This window comes from Setaria viridis, chromosome 1, assembly GCF_005286985.2.
Source record: "Setaria viridis chromosome 1, Setaria_viridis_v4.0, whole genome shotgun sequence".
In the NCBI taxonomy this organism is placed as follows: domain Eukaryota; kingdom Viridiplantae; phylum Streptophyta; class Magnoliopsida; order Poales; family Poaceae; genus Setaria; species Setaria viridis.
This window is the reverse complement of record NC_048263.2, coordinates 579391-600434: the sequence shown is the minus strand read 5'-3', so window position 1 is coordinate 600434 and position 21044 is coordinate 579391. Positions and strand designations below refer to the sequence as shown.

Here is a 21044-nt window from a genome sequence, read left to right as displayed (position 1 = left end):
GATGGTAACCGGAGCAAAGATCAATCTTTGAGAACACTTTAGCTCCAGCCAACTGATCAAACAGGACATCAATGCGGGGAAGAGGATACTTATTCTTGATAGTCACCGCATTGAGGGGTCGGTAATCCACACACATTCATAGACTCTCATCCTTCTTTTTCATAAACAAGGCTGGACAACCCCAAGGTGAAGTACTTGGGCGTATGAAACCTTTCTCCAATAACTCATGCAATTGGGTTTTTAACTCAGCCAACTCTGCTGGTGGCATTCTATAAGGTCTCTTGGAAATAGGGGCTATGCCGGGGATCAACTCTATAGAAAACTCCACATCTCGATTGGGCGGCATGCCTGGCAAGTCATCAGGAAACACATCGGGATACTCACAGACTACAGGGATGTCCTCTAGCCGTGTCTCAACTGTGGGATATGCACAAGAATTTACACATTCTTGGCGAGGCAATTGGACAATAGAGTTGCCCTGGTGAGGTGAGTTAATATGGACAATTCGGGCTGAGACGTCTAGCATGACTTGGTGTCTAGTCATCCAATCCATACCCAAGATAACATCAATCCCTTCTAGACCAAGGATGATGAGCTTTTCCTTAAAGAGGGTTTTACCTAGCTTAATAGGCACATTGACATTCATCTTATCTGATATGATTTTCCCACCCGGGGTAGATATCATAAAAGACCCTTTTGTTTGACATTCTTTCAACCTGTATTTGTCACTATTTTTCCTTCCAATAAAACTATGTGATGCTCCTGAGTCAAACAAAATCAAACCTCGGTGATTGTGGATAAGAAATGTACCCGTCATCACTGGTGCACCTTCGGGAAGCTCTGTTGCGTTGGTGAAGTTCAGCCGACCCTGGCAAATCTGCACCTTGGGCTTCTTCCCCTTGTTGGTCATCACATTGCTCTGACTTGGGTGCTGATCTTTGTTTCTAGGGCAGTCCTTGGCGAAGTGTCCCGTAAGACCACAAGTGAAGCAGCGGTTCCCATTGGCAGGGTGGGGCGGTGGTGGTAGGGTCGGCCGCGGTGCTGGCTGCTGAAATCCTGGGAAACAAGGTGCTGCCGATGGTGGCGGACGAGCAACCCATCTTCCCGACTGTTGTGGCCTGCGGGACGTTATGGAAGGAACCATTCTGAACTTGGGGGTGGAAGCACCGGGTAATGGCATCAGGGCCTTCCTCTTTCTCTCGGCTGACAGAGCCATCATGCAATCCTCTTGTGAGATGGCCAAGTTGACCAGCTCATTGTACGTATCCACCTTTATCGGGTTCAACCTCTCTTTGAGCTCCAGGCTCAATCCTTTGCGAAACCGGTCCTTCTTCTTCTGATCCGAGTCCGCATGATATCCTCCATAATGACAGAGGTCGTTGAAGCTCTATGCATACTGCAGGATGTCGCGGCCTCCCTGGGTGAGAGCCAGGAATTCATTGAGCTTAAGCTCCAGGAGACCCTCAGGAATATGATGGCCCCTGAAAGCCGTCTTGAACTCCTCCCAGCTGACTACGTGGTCGGCCGGCTGCATGGCGTGGTAGTGATCCCACCATAGGAGGGTAGAACCACGCAGTTGCTGCGTGGCAAACCAAGCCTTGTTCACATTTGGGCAATGGGCGGTGAGGAGGGAGAACTTGGATTCGATGGCACGAATCCAGGCATTGGCATCGAGCGGGTCCTCCATCTTGTGGAACAGAGGAGGTTGTGTTCCCACAAAGTCCTCATAACGAGCAACATGAGGCTGCTAATGAGCTCTTCCTCCCTGGGGTTACTGCTACTGCCCCTGGGCGATGTGCCTCAGCAGCTCAGTTTGAGCAGCCAAGATCGCCTCTAGAGTGGGCGGAGGCGGAGGTGGTGGAGGCACCTGCCTTTGCTCGCTGCCACTGGGAATAGAGCCGGAACGGGTGCGGTGCACCATCTGCAAGATTCATCTTTCCATTAGTCACCTAATCCGAAAGCTTGCTCGAAGTGGTTCCCAATAGCAAACTAGTTGGAGGGTCGGGAAGGTACAACTTCAACTATTACTCAACCAGAAACTGAAACTGACTGAGACTGTAAACTGTTGGTGTATCACCCAGCTTACTGAAGGAAAACTCCTCACATTTTACCAATAGCTTAACCAAGAGATTGGGCACAACTCTCGTATGCAAAGTTTCTGGAGGTGGTAAACAACTGAGGAGAAACAAAACCCACAACCAGGCTGCTTAAGAGGGGATGGCCGACAACTTGTGAGCATTATGTGAATGGTTTAGGCAGGGGGGCAGGTTGATTTCTTCTCATCTTTTAGTTGGTGTTCTTAGGTTAAGATGCATGCAAACCGAACACGTCCTCACAACTGGAAAGAAATTGCCCAAAAAGCTTTGGGACTTACGATGTTAGTGCCGGTGGCTAGGCAACACATACGTCTCTCACTATAGTAGCTAGTCGGGCACTACTCTTATCTTAACGCAAGCGCGGTTAGAGTACCTGCAGAAAAACCTCAACACAACTGAACCTTTTGTGCCAGCACTCACAAAAGCGTCCCCAAACATTACCGTCCACTATAGGAACAGCACCCATGCGTTTAACGCTGCATGGACAGCGCAACAACCTGATGTAAGTTCTATGGAATAGAACCATACACCCCTTCGCATTCTCGTGATGCGGAATCATGCGCACGTATCATAAATTGACCGAGTTAAAAAATGCGGTGGATTTGAAGATTCAACGCTTCAAAGTTTGGAGGAACGCCTATTTTCAGGACTTAGAGAAAAGCGGCGGCTTGGATGGTTTTCAGGGTTCTGAGCTGATTTGAGCTGCAGTTTTGGGAAGCTTCAGAGGTGAATTGGACCAAGGTCCAATTAACAAAGTTGTGGTAGGAACTTAGTTCTCCAACTCTCAGTTGGACAAATTATTAAGTTCCCAAGCAGAAACTCGAGTTACGATTTTGGGCAGTGTTTTAAGCTTGTGAGGAAAAAAGGGTACTCCCACTTGCCTGAAAGTTGCCAAAGCTCTCCTTTAAGCACAAAGGACTTGTTCTTACGATTAAAACACCGTTTAAGCACCCAGGTTGTTACACTATTCCACCTAAGTCACTGGCTCAAGTCTTCACTGCTAGAAAAATGACCTCTCGTCCTGGGGCTTAGTATCGGTCATTTTTTGACCCGGTACTAATATTAGCAATAGTATCAGGTCCAAATTTAGGATCCCTGGAGGACCTTTTGTACTGGGTGGGGGCTCCACCAGGTACTAAAAGGGGACCACCCAGTACTAAAGCTCCATCCACCGTATCCCCCCTACCCTTATCAATCCACCAAATCACCCTTATCCATCCGTCTCTCTCTCTCTCTCTCTCTCTCTCTCTCTCTCTCAGCGCACACTTCTCCTTCTCCTCTGGCTCCCTTAGCTCCCTCCACTGGCCCCCTACCTCCCTCTCCCTGGACTCCCCTCTCCTTCCCCCTCCATTCGCCCCTCACCTCGTGCTTGAGGCGAGGAGTGGCGGCTAACATCGGGTAGAGGTGGCGGGCATCTTGCGGCGGCAGCGGCGGGGGAGGAGGGTGGAGGAGCGGCGTGGCGGGCGGATGGCGACGGAGGAGGGGTGGAGGAGACCGATGGAGGCGGAGGAGGGGTGGAGAAGGCGAAGGCGGGGTGGAGGCGGAGCGAGCGGGGCGGTGGCGGTGGAGGGGGCTGACGGCGCAGAGGGGGGATTTGCTTTTTTTAATTTTTTTAATACCCTTTAGGACTGGTTATTTCAACCGGTACTAAAGGGCCTCACCCTAGTACCGAATTGCTAGTACCGGGACTAGGAGGCTTTAGTCGCGGTTGGTGTTTCCAACTGGGACAAAACGCATCCTCGGCAGGCAATAAAAGCACCTTATCCTCTCCCATCACCAACCTTCAGCCCCCCCTCTCTCGGTCTCTCCACCTTATCCTCTCGGGCGATCCAGCGGCGGGCTGCCAGCGGGTGGCCGACGTGGGAGGCTGCGGGTAATCATCTAGGAGAACTCTTTTTGTTTCACCATCTGCGCTTATTTTTATCTTCTCTTTGTCCCTCTTGGGCTCAACATTTGGCTTTTTCTTTTCCTGTTCTTCAACCTCGTTAGGGGTTGTTAGGTGGTGGACATTCTTTTATCCCGGACTTATGCCCTTTTCTATGTTCCTAGCGGTTTGTTGGTCACCATAAACTATGATGACTCCCTTCAAGGCAGGAATTTTCATACACAAAAATAGCTAGTGGTAGAGGTATTTCATGGAGAGGCTGGGGAGGTGCAAAGTTCTCATTCTGTGAAGCTAGTTCAGCTTGAGGTCAGAATTGCGGTGAATGTTGCCATGTCATGGCTGGTTGGAAGGTTGCGAGGTTGGGGTTTGAGTAGTATGGTGGATGTGTCCAGAAGGTTGTATGGTGGATGGTTTTGAGTGCCTCAGTTGCTTTCTTTCCTTCTGCTATTCTTTCAAAAGTTTTTTTGGCTTCTGGGCAAAAATCAGTTGCATGGTCGATTTGTTTACCATGGAACGTGCAATAAAATGGTCTTTGTTGGTTACTTTGGTTATTTGGCCTCAGAGGCCCTCGGCCTCAGCCTCTTCCTCTTCCGGCATGGCCTCTTTTTTGGCCACTGCCGAAGTTTTGTTGATGTTGGTTGTATTGATTCTGGTTTGGGCTTTGGTTTTAGTTTTGGTTTTGGAATGAGTGTTGGTTACCGTCGATGGCCAACACTTGCTGATTTGGGTGTGAATGGTGTTGCTGTTGGTGGTTTTAGCATGAGGCTTGCAAGTTTTGATCTTTCTTGGCCTGCCTTTGCGGTTTCTTTCTGCGACCCTTCTTCTATGGTCTTCATCTAATCTACAATATTTTTCCAGTTCTGCGAATAGGAGTTCCATTATTTTTGGCTTTTTCCTTGATAGCTTTGAGGCTGTTGGCCCTAGATTGAGCCCCTTGATGCAAGTAGTTATGGCCACACTATCCTCTACATTTGGAGTTTGCAACTTAAGTTGGACAAACCTTCTCACATAGCTTGCTAGAGGTTCTTTATCTTTTTACAAAAAATTGAACAAGTCCCCCTCATCAATCACGGTACTATGAAAGCCTTGAAAGTTTTGTATTAGCTTTGTTTCAAGATCAACCTAGCTGTATACGGACTACGACAGGAGTAGAGAGTACCGATTTAGTGCTGCACCCTCGCACACAATGATAAATGACTTTGCCAATACCACATCATCTCCCCATGTTGAGGCTATGGCTGTTTCATTACTGATGAGGAACTGGCATGAATCTGCATGGCCATTGAACTTTGGTAATGAATCTGCTTTGTAGTTTGTGGGCCATGGGGCTATTTGTAGGCCCAAGGACAGCGGGGAACTTTTGTCGATAGTTGTGTATGCCCTTATAGCTGTTGGGTTGTTGTGTCCAATGAGGCTAGTGTTTGGTGTTGAAGGTTTGAAGTGGTGGCTGTTGTGGTGTGTTGCGTAAGTATTGCAACTCATCTAACTCTTGCTGCAACTCTGCTAGTTACCTTTTGGCCTCGTTTAGTTTTGCTAGCTTGTTGGCTGCTAGTCTTTGTGCTTGGAGCTCTTGTTGAGCAAATTTCTCTTTTTCTTTCTTTAACGCCTCTAGCTATTTGAGTGTTGAGGCTAGCTCTTCTTCTATTTCACTAAGGGTCGGCCTCGGGGCGCAGAGGGGGTGCAACAACCTCAGTCTGAGCTTCCCTTGGAGGGGTGTTAGCCTCAGGGACCGAGGAAGGGACCAAAGATAAGTCCACATCCAAAAGAACATCATCATCTTTATCAAACGCCTTGGCGATGAGGGACTTTCTTGCTGATTTCTTAACTTTCATACCAGCAAGCGCGCCAACGGCTTCGAGCTCAGACTTGGTTGCGATCGGGTCAGCTTTGGATGCAGTTGTCATAGAGGATTTAGAAGCCTCACTCGAAGAGACTTGACCAAGTTTTTATTTTCTCTTTTGATCCTCGAGGTTGGAGGTCTTTAGCTTCTCTTTTGCAGCCTCATGTACGATGCTCGCTTGGGCATCACCCTTCTTTGAAAGTTGTCGCTGCCTTTGCAGTTGTGCTGTCTGCTTTCTTCCTTTTCCCTCTGCTTCCGCCGCCAATCTGCTTCGAGCCAGTCACACCGACTTCTCGCATCCACTTTGAAGCCTTGCGAGGCTTCATGCGAGCCACAACATAAACACCAAGTTCATCAAATACGTGGTTAACCGGAACTCATGTTCAACAATCCTTCGGGCAGACGATAGCTTGCTCTCAGTGCACAGGCCGATAATATCTATAGCGTGTCTCTCTACATCCTCTGCATAAAGACCAGGGTTGGCACCCTCCGGCAACTTTAATCCCAAACAAGGGTAAGGAAGTGGGCTAGTGCACCACGAAACATTCTTTGGCACAATCTCCATTGGTTCCCATCCATCCAAAAGGGGCTAGATGTTAGTCGCTAAAAACTCGTCAACAAGATCCCGCCCGGAGATCGACTTCGAGGCTGAGTAAAAAGCGTTCTTGCCCTCCTTAACAACCTTGGACCTTGTAAATAGGGGAGTGGTGGAGATGTCCATAGGTCCAAAAGGGCCATAGAAAGGATAAAAAGAATGACTGATCCTAGACGCATTGGCCATGTCAACTTTAACATAAAACTAGTATCTTAACCAATTGTCATCCCATCTGTTCTTTTGTACATGGGAAAGCTCAACCTCGTGATTTTCCGCTTTTTGTTCTTCCTCTAAGTTGCGAACGTGCAGCACCCAAACTGTGCCTCGAAGATACCTTCTTCATCATCAAATGTAACTCTCTTCTATTGGATATGAAGCTCGAACAGCCTCGCGAAACCATCAACATCAATATGATCCCTGAATGTGCGCTGGACCCAGTAAAACTTGGATAGATCAATGAAGGTGTTTGGAGTAAGATGGTGAAGCTTGGCCCTGTATCTATCAAAAATCTTATGAAGATCCTTGTCGCACGGAAATCTTAATCCAGAGGCAAAGAAGTCCTTAAAAACAATAGCCTCGCCTACCTTAGGTGCAGGCACAATCTCGTCACCTGAGACCCTAGCGACACCCTTGGGAAGTAGCCCTTGCTGATGTAAAACTTTATGCTGTTCTAAGAAACCAAGGACTTCGCCAACCGCATGGTGGGAACGTATACTTCCTTGCTTGCCATTAGCTTTGACAGATCAGCCTCAACGCCAGAAAAAGATCCTCCCCGATGTCAGCACCAGCCTCGTTATTACCACAATCCGTGGTACCCTCATCCTCGTAGGCCAAGTCTGCGACATCCTCAATGGCCTTGTCTAGATCCAGGTCTTCCTCAGCCTCGGTGAGAAGCCAAGATTGTTACGTTTAGCATGTTGAAGATAGCCCCACAAAATAAGCAACCTCGGGAGAGGGTCCCTAACCTCAGGTGACAAATCTAGCGTGAAAGAGTAGTTCTAGCCTCGTTGCGCTGCTAAGAGTTCTGTCTCGAAGCCAAGAGACAATCACTGGTCACCAGACAATACCTAAGCTTGCCCTCGAGTCCTCGAAGCTAACCCCAAGCGCTGAGTCATCTACTATCTTGTGCAGGGTCATTGAAATAAGGATCAGGACGCGCGGTTGGCGCCTCTCTGGTGCGAAGCTAGGACGGTCTCGAAGCTCGAGGTTAAAATGGTTTCGGGTCCGAGGTTAACGCCGTGAAGGTTTTGGAAATGTGAAGGCGTGATTCGTGGAATAGATGTCTATTCACCTTGGCACTTAATATCAAACTGCACGAGCAGGAAGTAAAAAGTTCAAGTAGAACAAGCAAAAATAAAAGAGAAAACATATATACATGCCTTACTGCCTAGCTTGGTAATCAATTCTTTGGAAAGTGGCCTAAGAGATTGTTGCTTTTTAGACAAGTGTGAATCCACGTCCTAGCTAGTGAGATTAAGAGATTACGCTACTTTTGTTTCTTCCTTAACTGAAGAATGAAATTCCAAATGCTTAAATGCATATCACCGATGATTACGACCTATCCTGTGCAGTAGGATTTGAGGTCTCCATCGTAAGCATGCAAGCTGTTCCATTTGCCACTTGTGTCCAAGCTACACGCTGTTGTGGCGACCATGATTGCATGATGGATATACGATATGGCCCCAGCTATATATCTTCCAAACTGCAGCCACGTGCTGCCAGTGATTTTAGGCAACAGTAAACAAGACATGGATATATGACTTCTTTGTTCTCTTGCATGGCCTACTTTTGGAAGATTGTTAATGGAATCTAGGTTGGCAACATGGTTTCGTGGAATCCTCAGATTTCTACATCTCAAAATATTTTTGAGTCGACAAATTTTCTGAGGTATGGCCGTGGCCTGGCAAGTAGATTGCACGGTCATCTCTAAACATATTAGTTCCTATGCCGCTGTGCTTGAGCTAGCTCACGCTTTTTGTTTAGACATCATCATCCGTTAACTAAACTTCTGTAATAGAAAAGGCTTCCATTAAGTCATTAACCATAAAGCCATTTGCATCAGAGAGAGATGGCAAAAGTAGGAATAAACCACAAAGCGAACAGAGAATAATTAATAATTTTGTTCCCATCACTTTCCAATTAGAGCATAATTTTGTTCCCATACATGCAGAATGACATCACCTTTAATTTTCTTCCCATCACTTTCCAATCAGAGCATAATTATCGTGTTGGTCAGCACTTTTCGGTTTCAAAATATGTTCATATTTGTGTAGAGAAGCACACGCACGCAAGTGATATATATGTACTCTGCCTATATATACAGTAGGTAGACAACGGTATGGCCATATGATTGCTGACTACCAAGAGACGCATGCGTACGTAGTTTAGTATATGATGATGTGTGTGCCTAGCTAGCATGGTCCATGTACACTACGTTGCATCTTTGGACGCTGCTCTCTGTTATTTTCCTCAGGGCTAGGAGCAATGCTTCATATTCTGTGGTGTTATTTGTTGTTCTCGTCTGCTCTGGAAATCTTAGTCTTGCGGCGTATCTTATCTTTACGCCAGTTGGCGAGGTTACAATAGCTGCTATCCCTGCACCCTGGTTGCACCAGGCTCCGTCGCAGTAGACCACCCAAGGTGTTTCAACCTCATCGTGACTGGCTTTTGGCGATGTCCAGTCAACAATAAAGTCAGCTAGGACTTGGGTCTTGATGGAACTTCTTATTTCGAAGTCAACCACGAATTCTGACAGCTCGGAGGCCCATTTAGCAATCCTGCCCGAAGCTTCTCTATTAGAGAAAAGGTCGTGCAGAGGTTGGTTTGTTACAGCTATGATTATGTGCCCCTCGAAGTAATGACGTAGTTTTTGTGCTGCCATTACCACTGCATAAGTAATTTTTTCCAATTCTGAGTAATGTATCTTGGAGCTGCCGAGAGCTTCGGATGCGAAGTAGACTAGAATTTGCTTTAGCTTTCCTTCAATTTCTTTCTCTTGGATGAGAGCTGCGCTCAATGCTGAGCCTGGAGCTGAGACATATAGCAGTAGCGGTGACTTTTGCTCAGGGGGGCACAATTTTGTCATGGATTGCAGGTAGTCTTTGAGTTCTTGGAATGCTTTGCTCTGCTCTTCACCCCACTCGAATGTCTTGGAGCTTCGTAGAGTTTTGAAAAATGGCAGGCATAGTTCGACTGCGCGTGGAATGAATCGATTCAGGGCGGCCACTCTTCCGGTCAGTTGTTGGACCTGCTTGACCGAAGCTGGCTCTGTCATGTTGAGGAGTGCTTGGATCTTGTCTGGGTTGGCTTCGATGCCCTTAGTTGTGACCAGGCATCCTAGTATCTTGCCTCGCTATACCCCGAAAACACACTTGTCAGGGTTTAGCCTTAGATTTGTTGCTCTTAAGTTAGCAAAAGTTTCAGCATGGTCGTGAATATGGTCGCCTCGCTTGTCGCTTTTGACGACGATGTCATCAACGTAGGCGAGAATGTTTCACCGAAGCTGATCTGCCAGCACAGTAGCGGTCATTCTTGAAAATGTTTGTCCCGCATTTTCCAGCCTCTCTGGCATTCGTACAAAACAGAATGTGCCGAATGGTGTCACGGAGCCTATTTTTCCTTCATCCTCCTTTCTTATTCTGATTTGGTGGTATCCTGAGAATAGGTCGAGTAGCAAGAGAATTTCTCTATTAGCAGCATCGTCGACAACCTTGTCTATTCTTTCAAGCGGGTAGTCATCTTTGGGACAGGCTTTATTTAGATCTGTGAAATCAATGCACATTCTCCATTTCCCGTTCTTTTTCTGGACTGACACTGTATTGGCCAGCCATTCTGGGTAGAGAATCAGCCTGATCACATTGGCTTTGAGTAGCCTATCCACTTCAGCTTTTACTGCCTGGATTTTCTCGTCTGACATCTTTCTCAGTTTTTGTTTCTTTGGCTTCACACCGGTCTGATGTCGAGGCCATGCTCGATGATTTCTTTGTCCACCCTATGAGGTCGCTTGCAGACCAAGTGAAGACATCCTTGTTCTTGTTGAGGAATTCGATCAGCTCATGCTCTTCCTCGGGCTTGAGGTTAGCCCCTATGGTGACAAATCTATCTGTGACACACCCGTCCAGGAGCACCCGCTTTGTTTTGCCGTCGGCACTGATTTTGATTTTTTCTCTGTCTCTCTTTGGTTCGACATACGGTTTTTTCTTTTCTTACTTTTCTTCTTCACTTGCAGCTGTGAGGTGGTGAACGTTCTTTTGTCCTGGTGTTGAGCCCTTTTCTATGTTTCTTGCTGTTTGTTGGTCTCCATAAATAGTGATGACACCCTTGAGTCCTGGTAGCTTCATGCAAAGAAAGAGTTTCCTGATGGTTGCATCCATTTTGTTTATGAAACCTCGCCCGAGTATGGCGAAGTAGGCGTAGTGCATCTCGACCACGTTGAAGGTGATGTGTTCTGTTCACGCATTATCGCGATTTTCGAACGATACTGGCAGGGAGATTTTTCCAAGATCTCTAACTGGTCTACCACCGAAGCCAAGCAGTGGGACTTCGGCTGGTTCGAGGAGATGGGGGTCAATTTTCATCTCTCTGAAGGTGTTGGCGAATAGGATGTCTACGGAGCTGCCGGTATCGACCAAGACTTTTTCCTATTGTCCAGTTTGCAATGATTGCTTCTATGACCATTATGTCGTTGTGCAAAGTTGTCTTTAGTTTGAAGTCTTCCTCTGTGAAGGTGATTGGCATATGTACCCATTCTGGCCTCGCTGGGGGTCCATTGGGGGTGATGACGTTCACCTCTCAGAAGTAGTTTCGTTTGTGTCTTTTGTTCTCGAACTCGAGAGCAGAGCCGCCAGCGATTGGCATTATCATGCCAAAGGTAGGTAGGGCATTGGAGTTGTTTTCTCGGAACTTGGGCTTCGATGATCCTCCGGAGATGGGCATGATCATTTCATATGTGGGTAGGGCATTTGAGTTGCTGCTTGAGGGGTTTGACTCAACTTTTGGTATTTCTACTGGTAGGTTTGGTGGTGGAAGTGGTATTTCATGCCTATGTTGGATGGGTGCCGAGTTTGCTGTTTGCGAGGTTTGCTGGTGTTGTGGGTGGAGTTGTGGTGAAGGTTGCCAACTTATAGGCAGCTTAAAGTTTGCAAAGTTGCGTGGGTTTGGGTAGAAAGTTGTATGGTGGATTGTTTTGGGCGCTTGGGCTGCTGCTTTTGCTGCCTCCTCGGCAACTTTCCTTTCCTCTTCCTTCTTTTTGGGGCACCATTCTGTTGTGTGATGGTTTTGGTTTCCGTGGTAGGTGCAGTAGAATGACCATTGTTCTTGTCTGATCATTGGGCCTTGCAGGGCCGTTGCTTCGGCCTCTTCCTTTGCCAGCATACCCGCCTCTTTGGTTGTTGGTGGAGGTGTTGTGGTTTTGGTGGTGTTGAGCTTGGTTGTGGTTTTGGGATTGATTTGTGGGTTGGCCGTCCTCGATTGCCATCACATGATTGGTTTGGTGTTGGTTGTTGTTCTGTCTTTGGTCGTTTCTCTCTACCACTCTTCTTCAGTGGTTTTCGTCTGATCTAATGTATTTTTCTAGTTCCAAGAATAGAGATTCCATTGTTTTCGGTGTATTTCTTGTTAGCTTCGATGTTGTGGGGCCAGGGCTGAGCCCTGCAATGCATGCTGAGATCGCTACAGTGTCGATCACTTGTGGTGTTTGCAATCAAAGCTGTACAAATCTTTTCACGTAGCTAGCTAGGGGCTCCTTGTCCTTTTGCTTGCCAGTGAAATAGATCAGCCTCGTTGGTGACGGCGTGGTGGAAACCTTGGAAGCTCTGAGTTAGCTTCGCCTTCAGGTCTACCCAACTGTATATGGAGTGTGGAGGGAGCAACAAGTACCAGTTCAGAGCTGCCCCTTCGTAGGAGATTATGAATGATTTGGCCAGGACGATGTCATCCCCTCCGGCCGAGGGCAACGGCAGCTTCGTAACTCATCAAGAACTGGCGAGAGTCTGTCTGACCGTTGAACTTGGGCAAGGTCACTGATTTGTAGGTCGCGGGCCATGTTGTTGTTTGGAGTCCGATTGATAGTGGAGAGCTCTTATCAATGACTAGGCATGCACTTCCTGCTGGTGGTTGGTCATTCTGACCGAAGCTAGGATTGGTGTATATGACCCGTGCGGAGTCGGTGTTGAGAGGTTGGCTGGGTAGAGGCATGGGTTGTTGCGGGGTGCCCTGTAGGTACTCTAGTTCTGCTATCTCCCGTTGCAGTTCCTCTAACTGCCTTTTAGCTTCATTTAGCATTGCCAGCCTGTCAGCTACTGCTCTTTGAGCCTGCATCTGCTATGTGAACTGCACTTTCTATCTCTTGATTTCTTCCAACTATCTCAGGATTGAGATCAGCTCGTCCTTTGGGTCAGTGGGATTTCTGTCTTCGGCGTCTATAGGTGGCTGGTCCTCGTGGTCAGCTTCTGGTATGGCTCTTGCTTTCGTTGCCTTCACCCTTAGGACCTGTTCAATTCTTGCATAACGTTCTTCTTTGTCTGACATGATTTGGTGGGTTGCCTTGGATGAGATGAGTAGTCTATCCTCTTCGACTTCAGGTACCGTAGTGGCTCTTTCTTTCTCTATGGAGGCATCATGGGATACTTCTTGGTTTAAACACGGTGGGCGCCAGATGTTGGGATCCAACCTTGAGGAGAATCAGAACACAACACAATTTGGAGGAGAACATGATTTAACTTCAGAATGGGATGAAACACAAACTCTTCAATGAACTATCTTGTTAATCAATAGTGTGTCCCGTTACGGCAGGGGGTCACCTCCCTTATATAGTGTCATAAAGTGACACACTTACGTACCAAAACACCCTTACTCAACCACTATATCCTAGGTATATGCTTGTTAGATGAGTAATTGTCACACTTGGCCCAATTTGGTTGGCCCAGTGTGGCCTATGAGCGCAAGTGCGCATGTTTAGTACCACCTTGCTAGTTGAGCAAGGGTGGAGTCAACTTATAAGCCTTTGTCAACCAGCCATAGCACCTTCGGGTTAACCCTTTTACATGAAGTGAGGACGAAAGTGTAAGCAGGGTGCTATGTGTACGCGTGCCCACCCCTCAGAAGGGCTGAGTGGTGCGGCTTTGGAAGACGGGGTGTTACAAATGGTATCAGAGCCGACCCTCGCGGTTGCACGTATGGGTCAGTGTGCGGGTATCACTAGACGTACGGTCGTGTGCTAAGAGGGAACATTTCTGGACATCCGCCCCTCGGAAGGGCTGGGCAGTGTGGCTTTGGAGGACGGGGTGTTACAGTAATTCAACTCTGTTACACAACACGTCGTACAATTCTCATTACACACTTACCCCTGCCTAACTGCTACATTCTAAGAATATATTTCACTGCATGGTCATTCGCGCCCCGTTGTCGTGTAGTTAGTGTCTTGCTGTGTCCCAGCGTTGCACCCCTGACCATCAGCTTCGGTCACTTGGGGCATCATGCTCCTTCGTGCCTCCATGGCCCTGTGCGCACATGCTTCTCAGCTTCGTCCCCCAGGTCCCACGAGACCTCGGGCGTTCTTGCCCTCTTTCTTGACCTCAGTCATCCTTGCTCCTGCATAAGCACATGGTGCCGCCTGGGTAAGGATTAGCAGATTAGGGAAATGTTGACTTCGCCTTACCTTTGCATCTGAGGCCTATTACATTGCCCGAAGCCAGGGAAGTGTACCCGAGGTTTCGAGCTACGCGAGTGGTGGCGATGTTCTTTTGATTCGAGCGGCCTTGAGAGTGATCATACTTTTGGACGATCCCCAACACTCTCCCTGTTCCAAAACTTAAGTCATTTTTTAGTAATTTTTATCATAAATAGTATGTCTCAACTTGACTAAGTGTATAAGCTGAAACTTCTTAAACTGGATTAAAGACTTTTAAACTCTGAAGTTAAAAAATAGAATCCTGAAGTTTCTGGAATGGCAATTTGAAGCAATTTTAATAATTCATCAAAATCTGGAGACGCCGAAGTTGAAGCTTGTTTTGAAGTTAAAAGTTATGAAGTGTACTTATTTGACACTTTTTGTTTCTCCTTGCTTTGTTATTAGTAAAAGTTGATGTGAAATGTATGGGGTTATGAGTTTGATCTATGTCAAATTGTTATAGATTTGACCATGTTATTAGAAAGGAATAGTAATGTTTTTGTGCAGTATCGAATGAGGATAATTATATCCATTATGAAATATATTTTTATAGTTCATTTCTTTTGTGTGATAGTTGTTAATATATATCCTCTTCTATATAAATTTTGTTGGACTTATAATTGTTTGTCTTATCTGTTGCGCCATCAAACCTAGAATTGGGAATAATTAGCACCATTCAGCATGCTTTTTACACATAGCTTTTGTATGAAAACTAATGACTCAAGAAAAGAAACTAAACCAACTGCACTAGTGTGTAAAAAACTGAACAAACAAGAAAGAATAAATGCACTACGGCAAATGATTAGTTACATAAGAAATGCGCACTAACAGAAATGACTGGTTAGTGTTCACCTAAGGCTTAAGAAATAAAAATAACATTATAGAACTTGTTCTTTAAACCCTAAGCCATGTGTAAGTGCAAGATGTGACAGATATCTGCATCATCTAGTGTGCCTCTGGAGTAAATTAGGAAACTTATCACCGTTGCTATTTTCTGCACTTCTTCCTATCAATAATATATGCAGGTCATGCCAAGAGAAATACTGTAAAACATAAAACTTATTCTAGGCTGTAACTGTAGTACTAACCAGATAATTGGATCTTTCCAGCTATTCCAGTCACAACTCTCAGCTAGATTTTCAAAAATGTCCACTCTGATATTCAGATCTCTACCATATGTCCTAGCACAGCGATGTTTCCTCCACAAATGTTTGATTTCATGAATAGTGAATGACTGGTTGGTATAAGAAATGTACTCCCCAAGAGGATACAATCCCCAGTTTGACAGAGAGGAACAAAAATTCGTAAGTGGATAATGACTATTAATTACTACTGCTATTAAACTATAGAATCTATTTATCATGGGTTCACAACCATGATAATATGCAACAATTCACAATTAAACATCCTGTAAAAATTAACACTATATAAGCAAGACAAAATTTGAAGAATGTTTAGGAACGACAACAGGAAAAGAAGCAATTCCATAGAACTCGGTGCTTCCAACCAATCGCATAGTAGTCAATTCAAAGATAAAGATGAAAAGTAGCTGAGTCTAAATGCATTGTCTTGTTTGCCCGATGACCAAAGATTGGTTCAACATGACACTCAAGGCTCCCACTGTTAAGATCTTGTTTTTACAATAGCAGGAGAGAGAGGCCTTTTCAAGAGTCATTACGATGGAACGGTTGTCCTAGGAGGCCCGCCAGTTTGACATAGCAAATAGCCGAAAACACCCCACCCATGAGAAACAACAATCTTAATGATAGCTTGGAAATGCATACACACATTTTCATCTCCAATTTACCATATTACATTAGCAACATCTTTATTCTAAAATTCTCCAGCAACACACACAAGTGATGTTCAGAATCACATGTGTGCTTCATCTCCAGGAATGGCGCTACCTCCAGACTCCGCTTCCGTAGCAATGCACCGGCAAACCTATATAAAAAAAAGTAAATAGTAGTGAATGAGAATTATATATATGATTAAACACTGGTACCAATAGGATTAAGAAACATCCACACGAGATTCAGACTTAAGTTGGTTTCCAAGACCAACAGGCTATTTAGCATCATGTCAAATGATAGCAGATGGAGTCATCCATTATTAGAGAAAAACGACATGGATCCACCACACCAGCATATCAAGCATTAGCACACTATATAATTTCCCCCCTCTTCAGCTAAGCTTATCTCAGTCCAAATGCTGAGAAACGTTAATGTCCATGTTTGATCAAAGGAATATGTTTTTCTATAACACTCATTGATCATAAAACCAAACCCTCGATTCTCTTCCATGTTGTACTACAGTCGGTAATAGAATCACACAATTATACAACTTTGGGTAAAACCATGTAGGAATTCCCAGTTACCATATACTAGTAGTAATAATACAAATTGAACTGCTAGGTTAATCAAATCATATCCAAAGAGAGGTTAACAAAAATCTCCACTTACCTGTGGTTAGCTCTGGAATATTGTTCCCTTGTCTACCGACCAAGGCACTACTCAAAATCTCATGAGTTCTTTGCACATACGAAGCCATTACAAACTGGTACACTGTTGAAATAGGCGTTTGGTCTCATGATCTGCAGGCAGAAGGCATCCCCCTACTTGTGTTCATATGGATACCGAAAGAAACTAGTGCAGTTGACCAAACAAAATCAATAATCAGAGGACTAGTACGTGGGAGCGGGAAACAAAATCCATAATCCCCATTTCATGCAAATGGTAATCAACCACATGTAAAGAAACAACAATGATAATAAAGAAACTAAAAACAGCTAGCAACAGTTTCATTAAAAAAAAAGAAGAAGATGATTACCTGGTACAAATCCGCCTCCCATGGTCGGAGTCTGGGTCGGGGGGGGGGGGCGGCTTGGCACCTGGCGCTCAGCTCTTGGTCCACCATCTCCGGGTAGCAGCTTTCGCGGACCTCCTCGTTGGTTAGGTCACCGAATTGGTTGATGTTGTACGCGTTTTGCCTGGCAGCGGCGGCGGCATTGAGCCGAACGACGATGCGGCGGTTGCCCTTGAACAACCGGTACCGGCATTCCTCCTCACCGACGTCTCTGTAGGTCTTGCCGTACTTGGCCTTCCACCCCACGAACATCCAGCGGGTCTCCTGCTCGTACGATCCCTCCCCCTTCCGGACCCTGTGCCCGTGCTGGATCTCCTCATTGGAGCGGGCAGCGAGACCGTTGAGGCTAGATGTGGTCACCCCGTCGGCCCTGGCCCAGGCGACGCGGCAGCGGCTCTCCTTGAACACCGCGTAGCGGCACTCCTCTTCGCCGGCGTATTTATAGGTCTTCTTGAACCTGTCCTTCCACTCCATGAACATCTGACGGCTCTCCTGCTCATACGTGTCCGCGTCTGGTGGCAACACCAGCAGCATAGGCAGCGACACCAACAGCGCCGCCGCCGCCGCGAGAGCAACCGCACAGCCCCGCCCCATCCTGTTCCAGTCGACGACGGTGGGCCGGTAGGGTGGTGGGGTAGACTAGATCACTGGTGGTGAGCTGCGGGCCTCGACACTAAATGGGCCGGGCCTCAGACACTAAACCAGTCGGGCTTTGCACTTTGTTGCACCGCGATGCTGAGGGGGCCAGCGTCGTCCGCGCGCCGCCTCGACGGCCCCCACCCCGCGCGCCCAGCCCGCCGCCGTGGGCGGAGCAGCGGCCCATCGTGTCCGTCGACCTCAACCGCGGCCGCGGTAGGGCCCGCGTCGAGATGGACGGCGTCGGCGCCTCGTTGCTCCTCGCGCGGCACCGCCTCCGCGTGGAGGGCACCCGGTGGTAGCGAGACTGGAAGGTGTTGGAGGCCACCGCGCGCGTGCTTGCGTTGCCCCCACACCGACGCACGAACCGTCGACGACGTGCTCAATTGTTGGGCTGGCCGCTTCGCCCGCCGCAATTTCTCGCTCCTCATCCGCGTATGCCCACGAGTAAGCCGGGCGGATAGGGTGGGTGGATACACGGAGGGATTTTTTTACAAAATTATCGAGCCCTGTTCCATGGACTGTAGGTTGATTCTAGAAAAGTTGAGGGGTTTTTTTTGCAAAACAACCACGACGGTTGGAAGAAACATCATCTCTTTAATGTTAGGTATAGATTTAAAATGGTCACCTTTATGAATAGAATTTTCATATCTGTGTTCAAAGTATATTTTGGAATGGTTTCGCACAGGTTCCTGCCACGGTGACCGGCTGGTAATTGGTACCTACCCATCGATTTGAACCAGGTAACAACATTGTAGATATCCATCATGAAATGCTATACTAAAAAATTTGGTATTGGTTACACTGTTCCAGCTGGTCAAAGTACCTGGCGGCACTCCTCAGGTCCTGGGTTCGACTCTCTGTAGGAGCGAATCTCAGGCTGAGGTTAAAAAAATTCCCTCATCCGTCCCATATCCAAAGCATTGTGGGGACACCGGCCCAATTCTCACTTAGGCAACACAAAGACACCGTGTAAGGGTGGAAAGTAAGGGTGGGGCGGGGGTTCGGAGGTTTTCTCGGTCTGGTGAGAAGGTCTTCTTCTTATTTGGAATGTTATGGGGGCAGTCTTAACCCCTGCATGTCGAGTTTTATCTTCCACCATCGTATCAGAATAGCAGAGGCATGAAAGATAGTGGACGTATCACTGGTAATGGAACATCAGCTTGAGCAAGAAGCATATTGTTCAGTTCACATGGGTATACTATACACTCTTGTCTCTTCATGTTATTAGTTTATTAGTTACTGTATTTATTTACTCTAGTTGGCCCGATTTCATGGAACCTCATAAAGCCTTGTTTGGATACATGTGTATCTACTTCAATTCACATGTGTTGGAGTGAAATGGAATAGAACTTAGTTTAATTCCACTCCAATCCATTTCAACACATATGGATTGAAATGAATACATGTGCATCTAATCAAAGCCTAAATGTTTGAATGCACCGTCTCAGGAAAAAGAAAGTTTTATTACTGAGCTTAGGAAGAAGCTACAAATTTTTTTATTTTTAACACTTTTTGTAAACTAATTTTAAATCTAACATTGTTTTATTTTTTTCCAAAACTAACACTTTTGGCCGCGCCTATTGCCATGGCGCAGCAAAATGCCTGTGCCGCGCCATGCATGGTGGCACGGCGGGAGGATGACGTGGCATGGTTGTGGCAGGGTCTGCCACGCCACCCATCTTGGCACGGCTGTAGTGGCGCAGTAAGGTCCAGTAAAAGCCCGCGACGCCCCCACTGCTCCCACCCTCGCCCTTGACCCCAGCGCACGCCGCCGCCGCCTGCACCACCACCATTGGCTCCGCCCAGTGCCGCCACCGCCCGGCAGCCGACTGCCAGGCGCCGCCGCCCGGCGAGGCCGCCAGCGGCCATCTCCTTCGGCTTGGGTGACCCCAAAAGGTCCCCACTCATATCAAGGTAGCTCCCTCTCTCGATTTCTTGTTATTATGAATGTTATTTTAGTTAGGGTTAGTGATTTAGGATAGTTAGGGTTAGTGATTTAGTATAGTTAGGTAGGTAGTTTTTAGGGTTTAGGTTGTGTGTTGTAGTATAGTTAAGGTTTGGTTAGGTAGTTAGGGTTTAGGTTACTGTTAGTTAGGACTTTGGGTTTAGGGATTGATTAGGTATTTATTATTTAGTTAGTTTATAGTACTAAAGGTTATTAAGTAGAGATACTAGTTTTCAAGTGCCGATGCTTAGTAGTGCATGATACGACGATTTGGATGACTTGATGAAGTTTCATCAAATGCTTTTGTAGATGGATTGTTGTGTTCGAGTTTTTTACGGAGGAAGTGTTAGGAAAGAAGATGGTACATTTTAGGATATGGAAGAAGAATTGGAATGGTTTGATGAACCTCCTAGCTTCAATGACGTTTGTGTCCGTTTGAATGCAAAGTTTGGCGGTGATTTCACACTGAAGGGGAGGTTTGATAGTGGGAAGACTAGGGCACACTATGTGCTGATGCCCTTGCACGACCCTGCTCACTAGTCCCGCTACAATAGGGTGCTCCAAGGTTCAATGTGCCCATGCCTGAGGTGGTGGTGGAGAATGGGTACAGGATGCATGGTGATCATGAAGGGCCGTCCAATGACGGTTTTGGAGGCAATGAACAAGATTTGTGGGTAGAAGGGGAACCAACTCAGGGTAACATGGATTTGGAGGATCAGTTGACACAGGAGCAGCTTCATTCAACCCCAGTAGGATGTATAAATAATGACTTCGATGTGAACGAGTTCGAACAGGAAGAAGAGGAGCAGGAGGAGGACAAGATCGGTGATGTAGTTACCAGTGATTCAGAGGAATTTGATGATGAAGAAGGAGGTACGGATGGTATGCCACAACCGGTTCATGCCATGCCAGTACCGGTTCATGCTATGGCATTACCATTACCAACTGAGGTACTTCACGCTATGCCGGCTCAGGGTAGGCTAGTCACAGATTTGGCAGAGGGTAGTACCCCCTATGATTCATGGGGAAGAATTAGCCAAGCACAATAGTAGGTTCCACCACCACCTTACATAGAGACAGAGCTTATCCAACTAAGGGAGATGAACATACCTTTCAGTGGCGTTCCGAACTATAGGGATGCGAGCATGACGGATATGGTAGTCTGTGACATCGGTGTGTAGATGTGTAGGAAATCATTGTGTGACCATGAGAATGAAATCCTTAGCAAGGGGATGATATTCAATACAATGTTAGAGATGAAGCTGTTCCTTCAGGACTATGTTGTGTATCACCATAGGCCGTACACCGTCACTCATTCGGACCAAGGGTTAAGGTATCATGTGATATGAAGAAATGGTTGTATGTGGAGGTTAAATGCACGAAAGAGACAGAGGGATGGCAAGTGGAGGATAAGTAAAGTGGTCCAACCCCACACTTGCCTATCAAATAAGGGGAAGGAAAATCATCAGCAACTCACTGCACATTACCTTGCGCGTTGTATATTGGGGCT

At 46.7% G+C, this 21044-nt stretch overlaps 1 protein-coding gene across 1 annotated transcript; it reads right to left on the bottom strand.

The window, feature by feature from the left end:
• Nucleotides 1-7145: 7145 nt before the first annotated feature.
• LOC117846967 (uncharacterized) lies at nucleotides 7146-17544 on the bottom strand. Its single transcript, XM_072290691.1, has 2 exons — nucleotides 16915-17544; nucleotides 7146-7298 (listed from the first exon to the last, which is right to left on the bottom strand). Exons 1-2 carry the CDS (start codon nucleotides 17542-17544, stop codon nucleotides 7146-7148), a joined length of 783 nt encoding a protein of 260 aa, XP_072146792.1.
• Nucleotides 17545-21044: the final 3500 nt, after the last annotated feature.

Bases quoted from the DNA above. Each gene is read 5' to 3' on its own strand.
- LOC117846967 (XM_072290691.1), bottom strand. From the start codon at position 17,544: ATGGGGCGGGGCTGTGCGGTTGCTCTCGCGGCGGCGGCGGCGCTGTTG. The intron at 7,299-16,914 runs GTAATCATCTTC...CTTCTCACCGAG, and splicing joins GGGAGGCGGATTTGTACCAG to GCTGAGGAAGACCTGGATCT.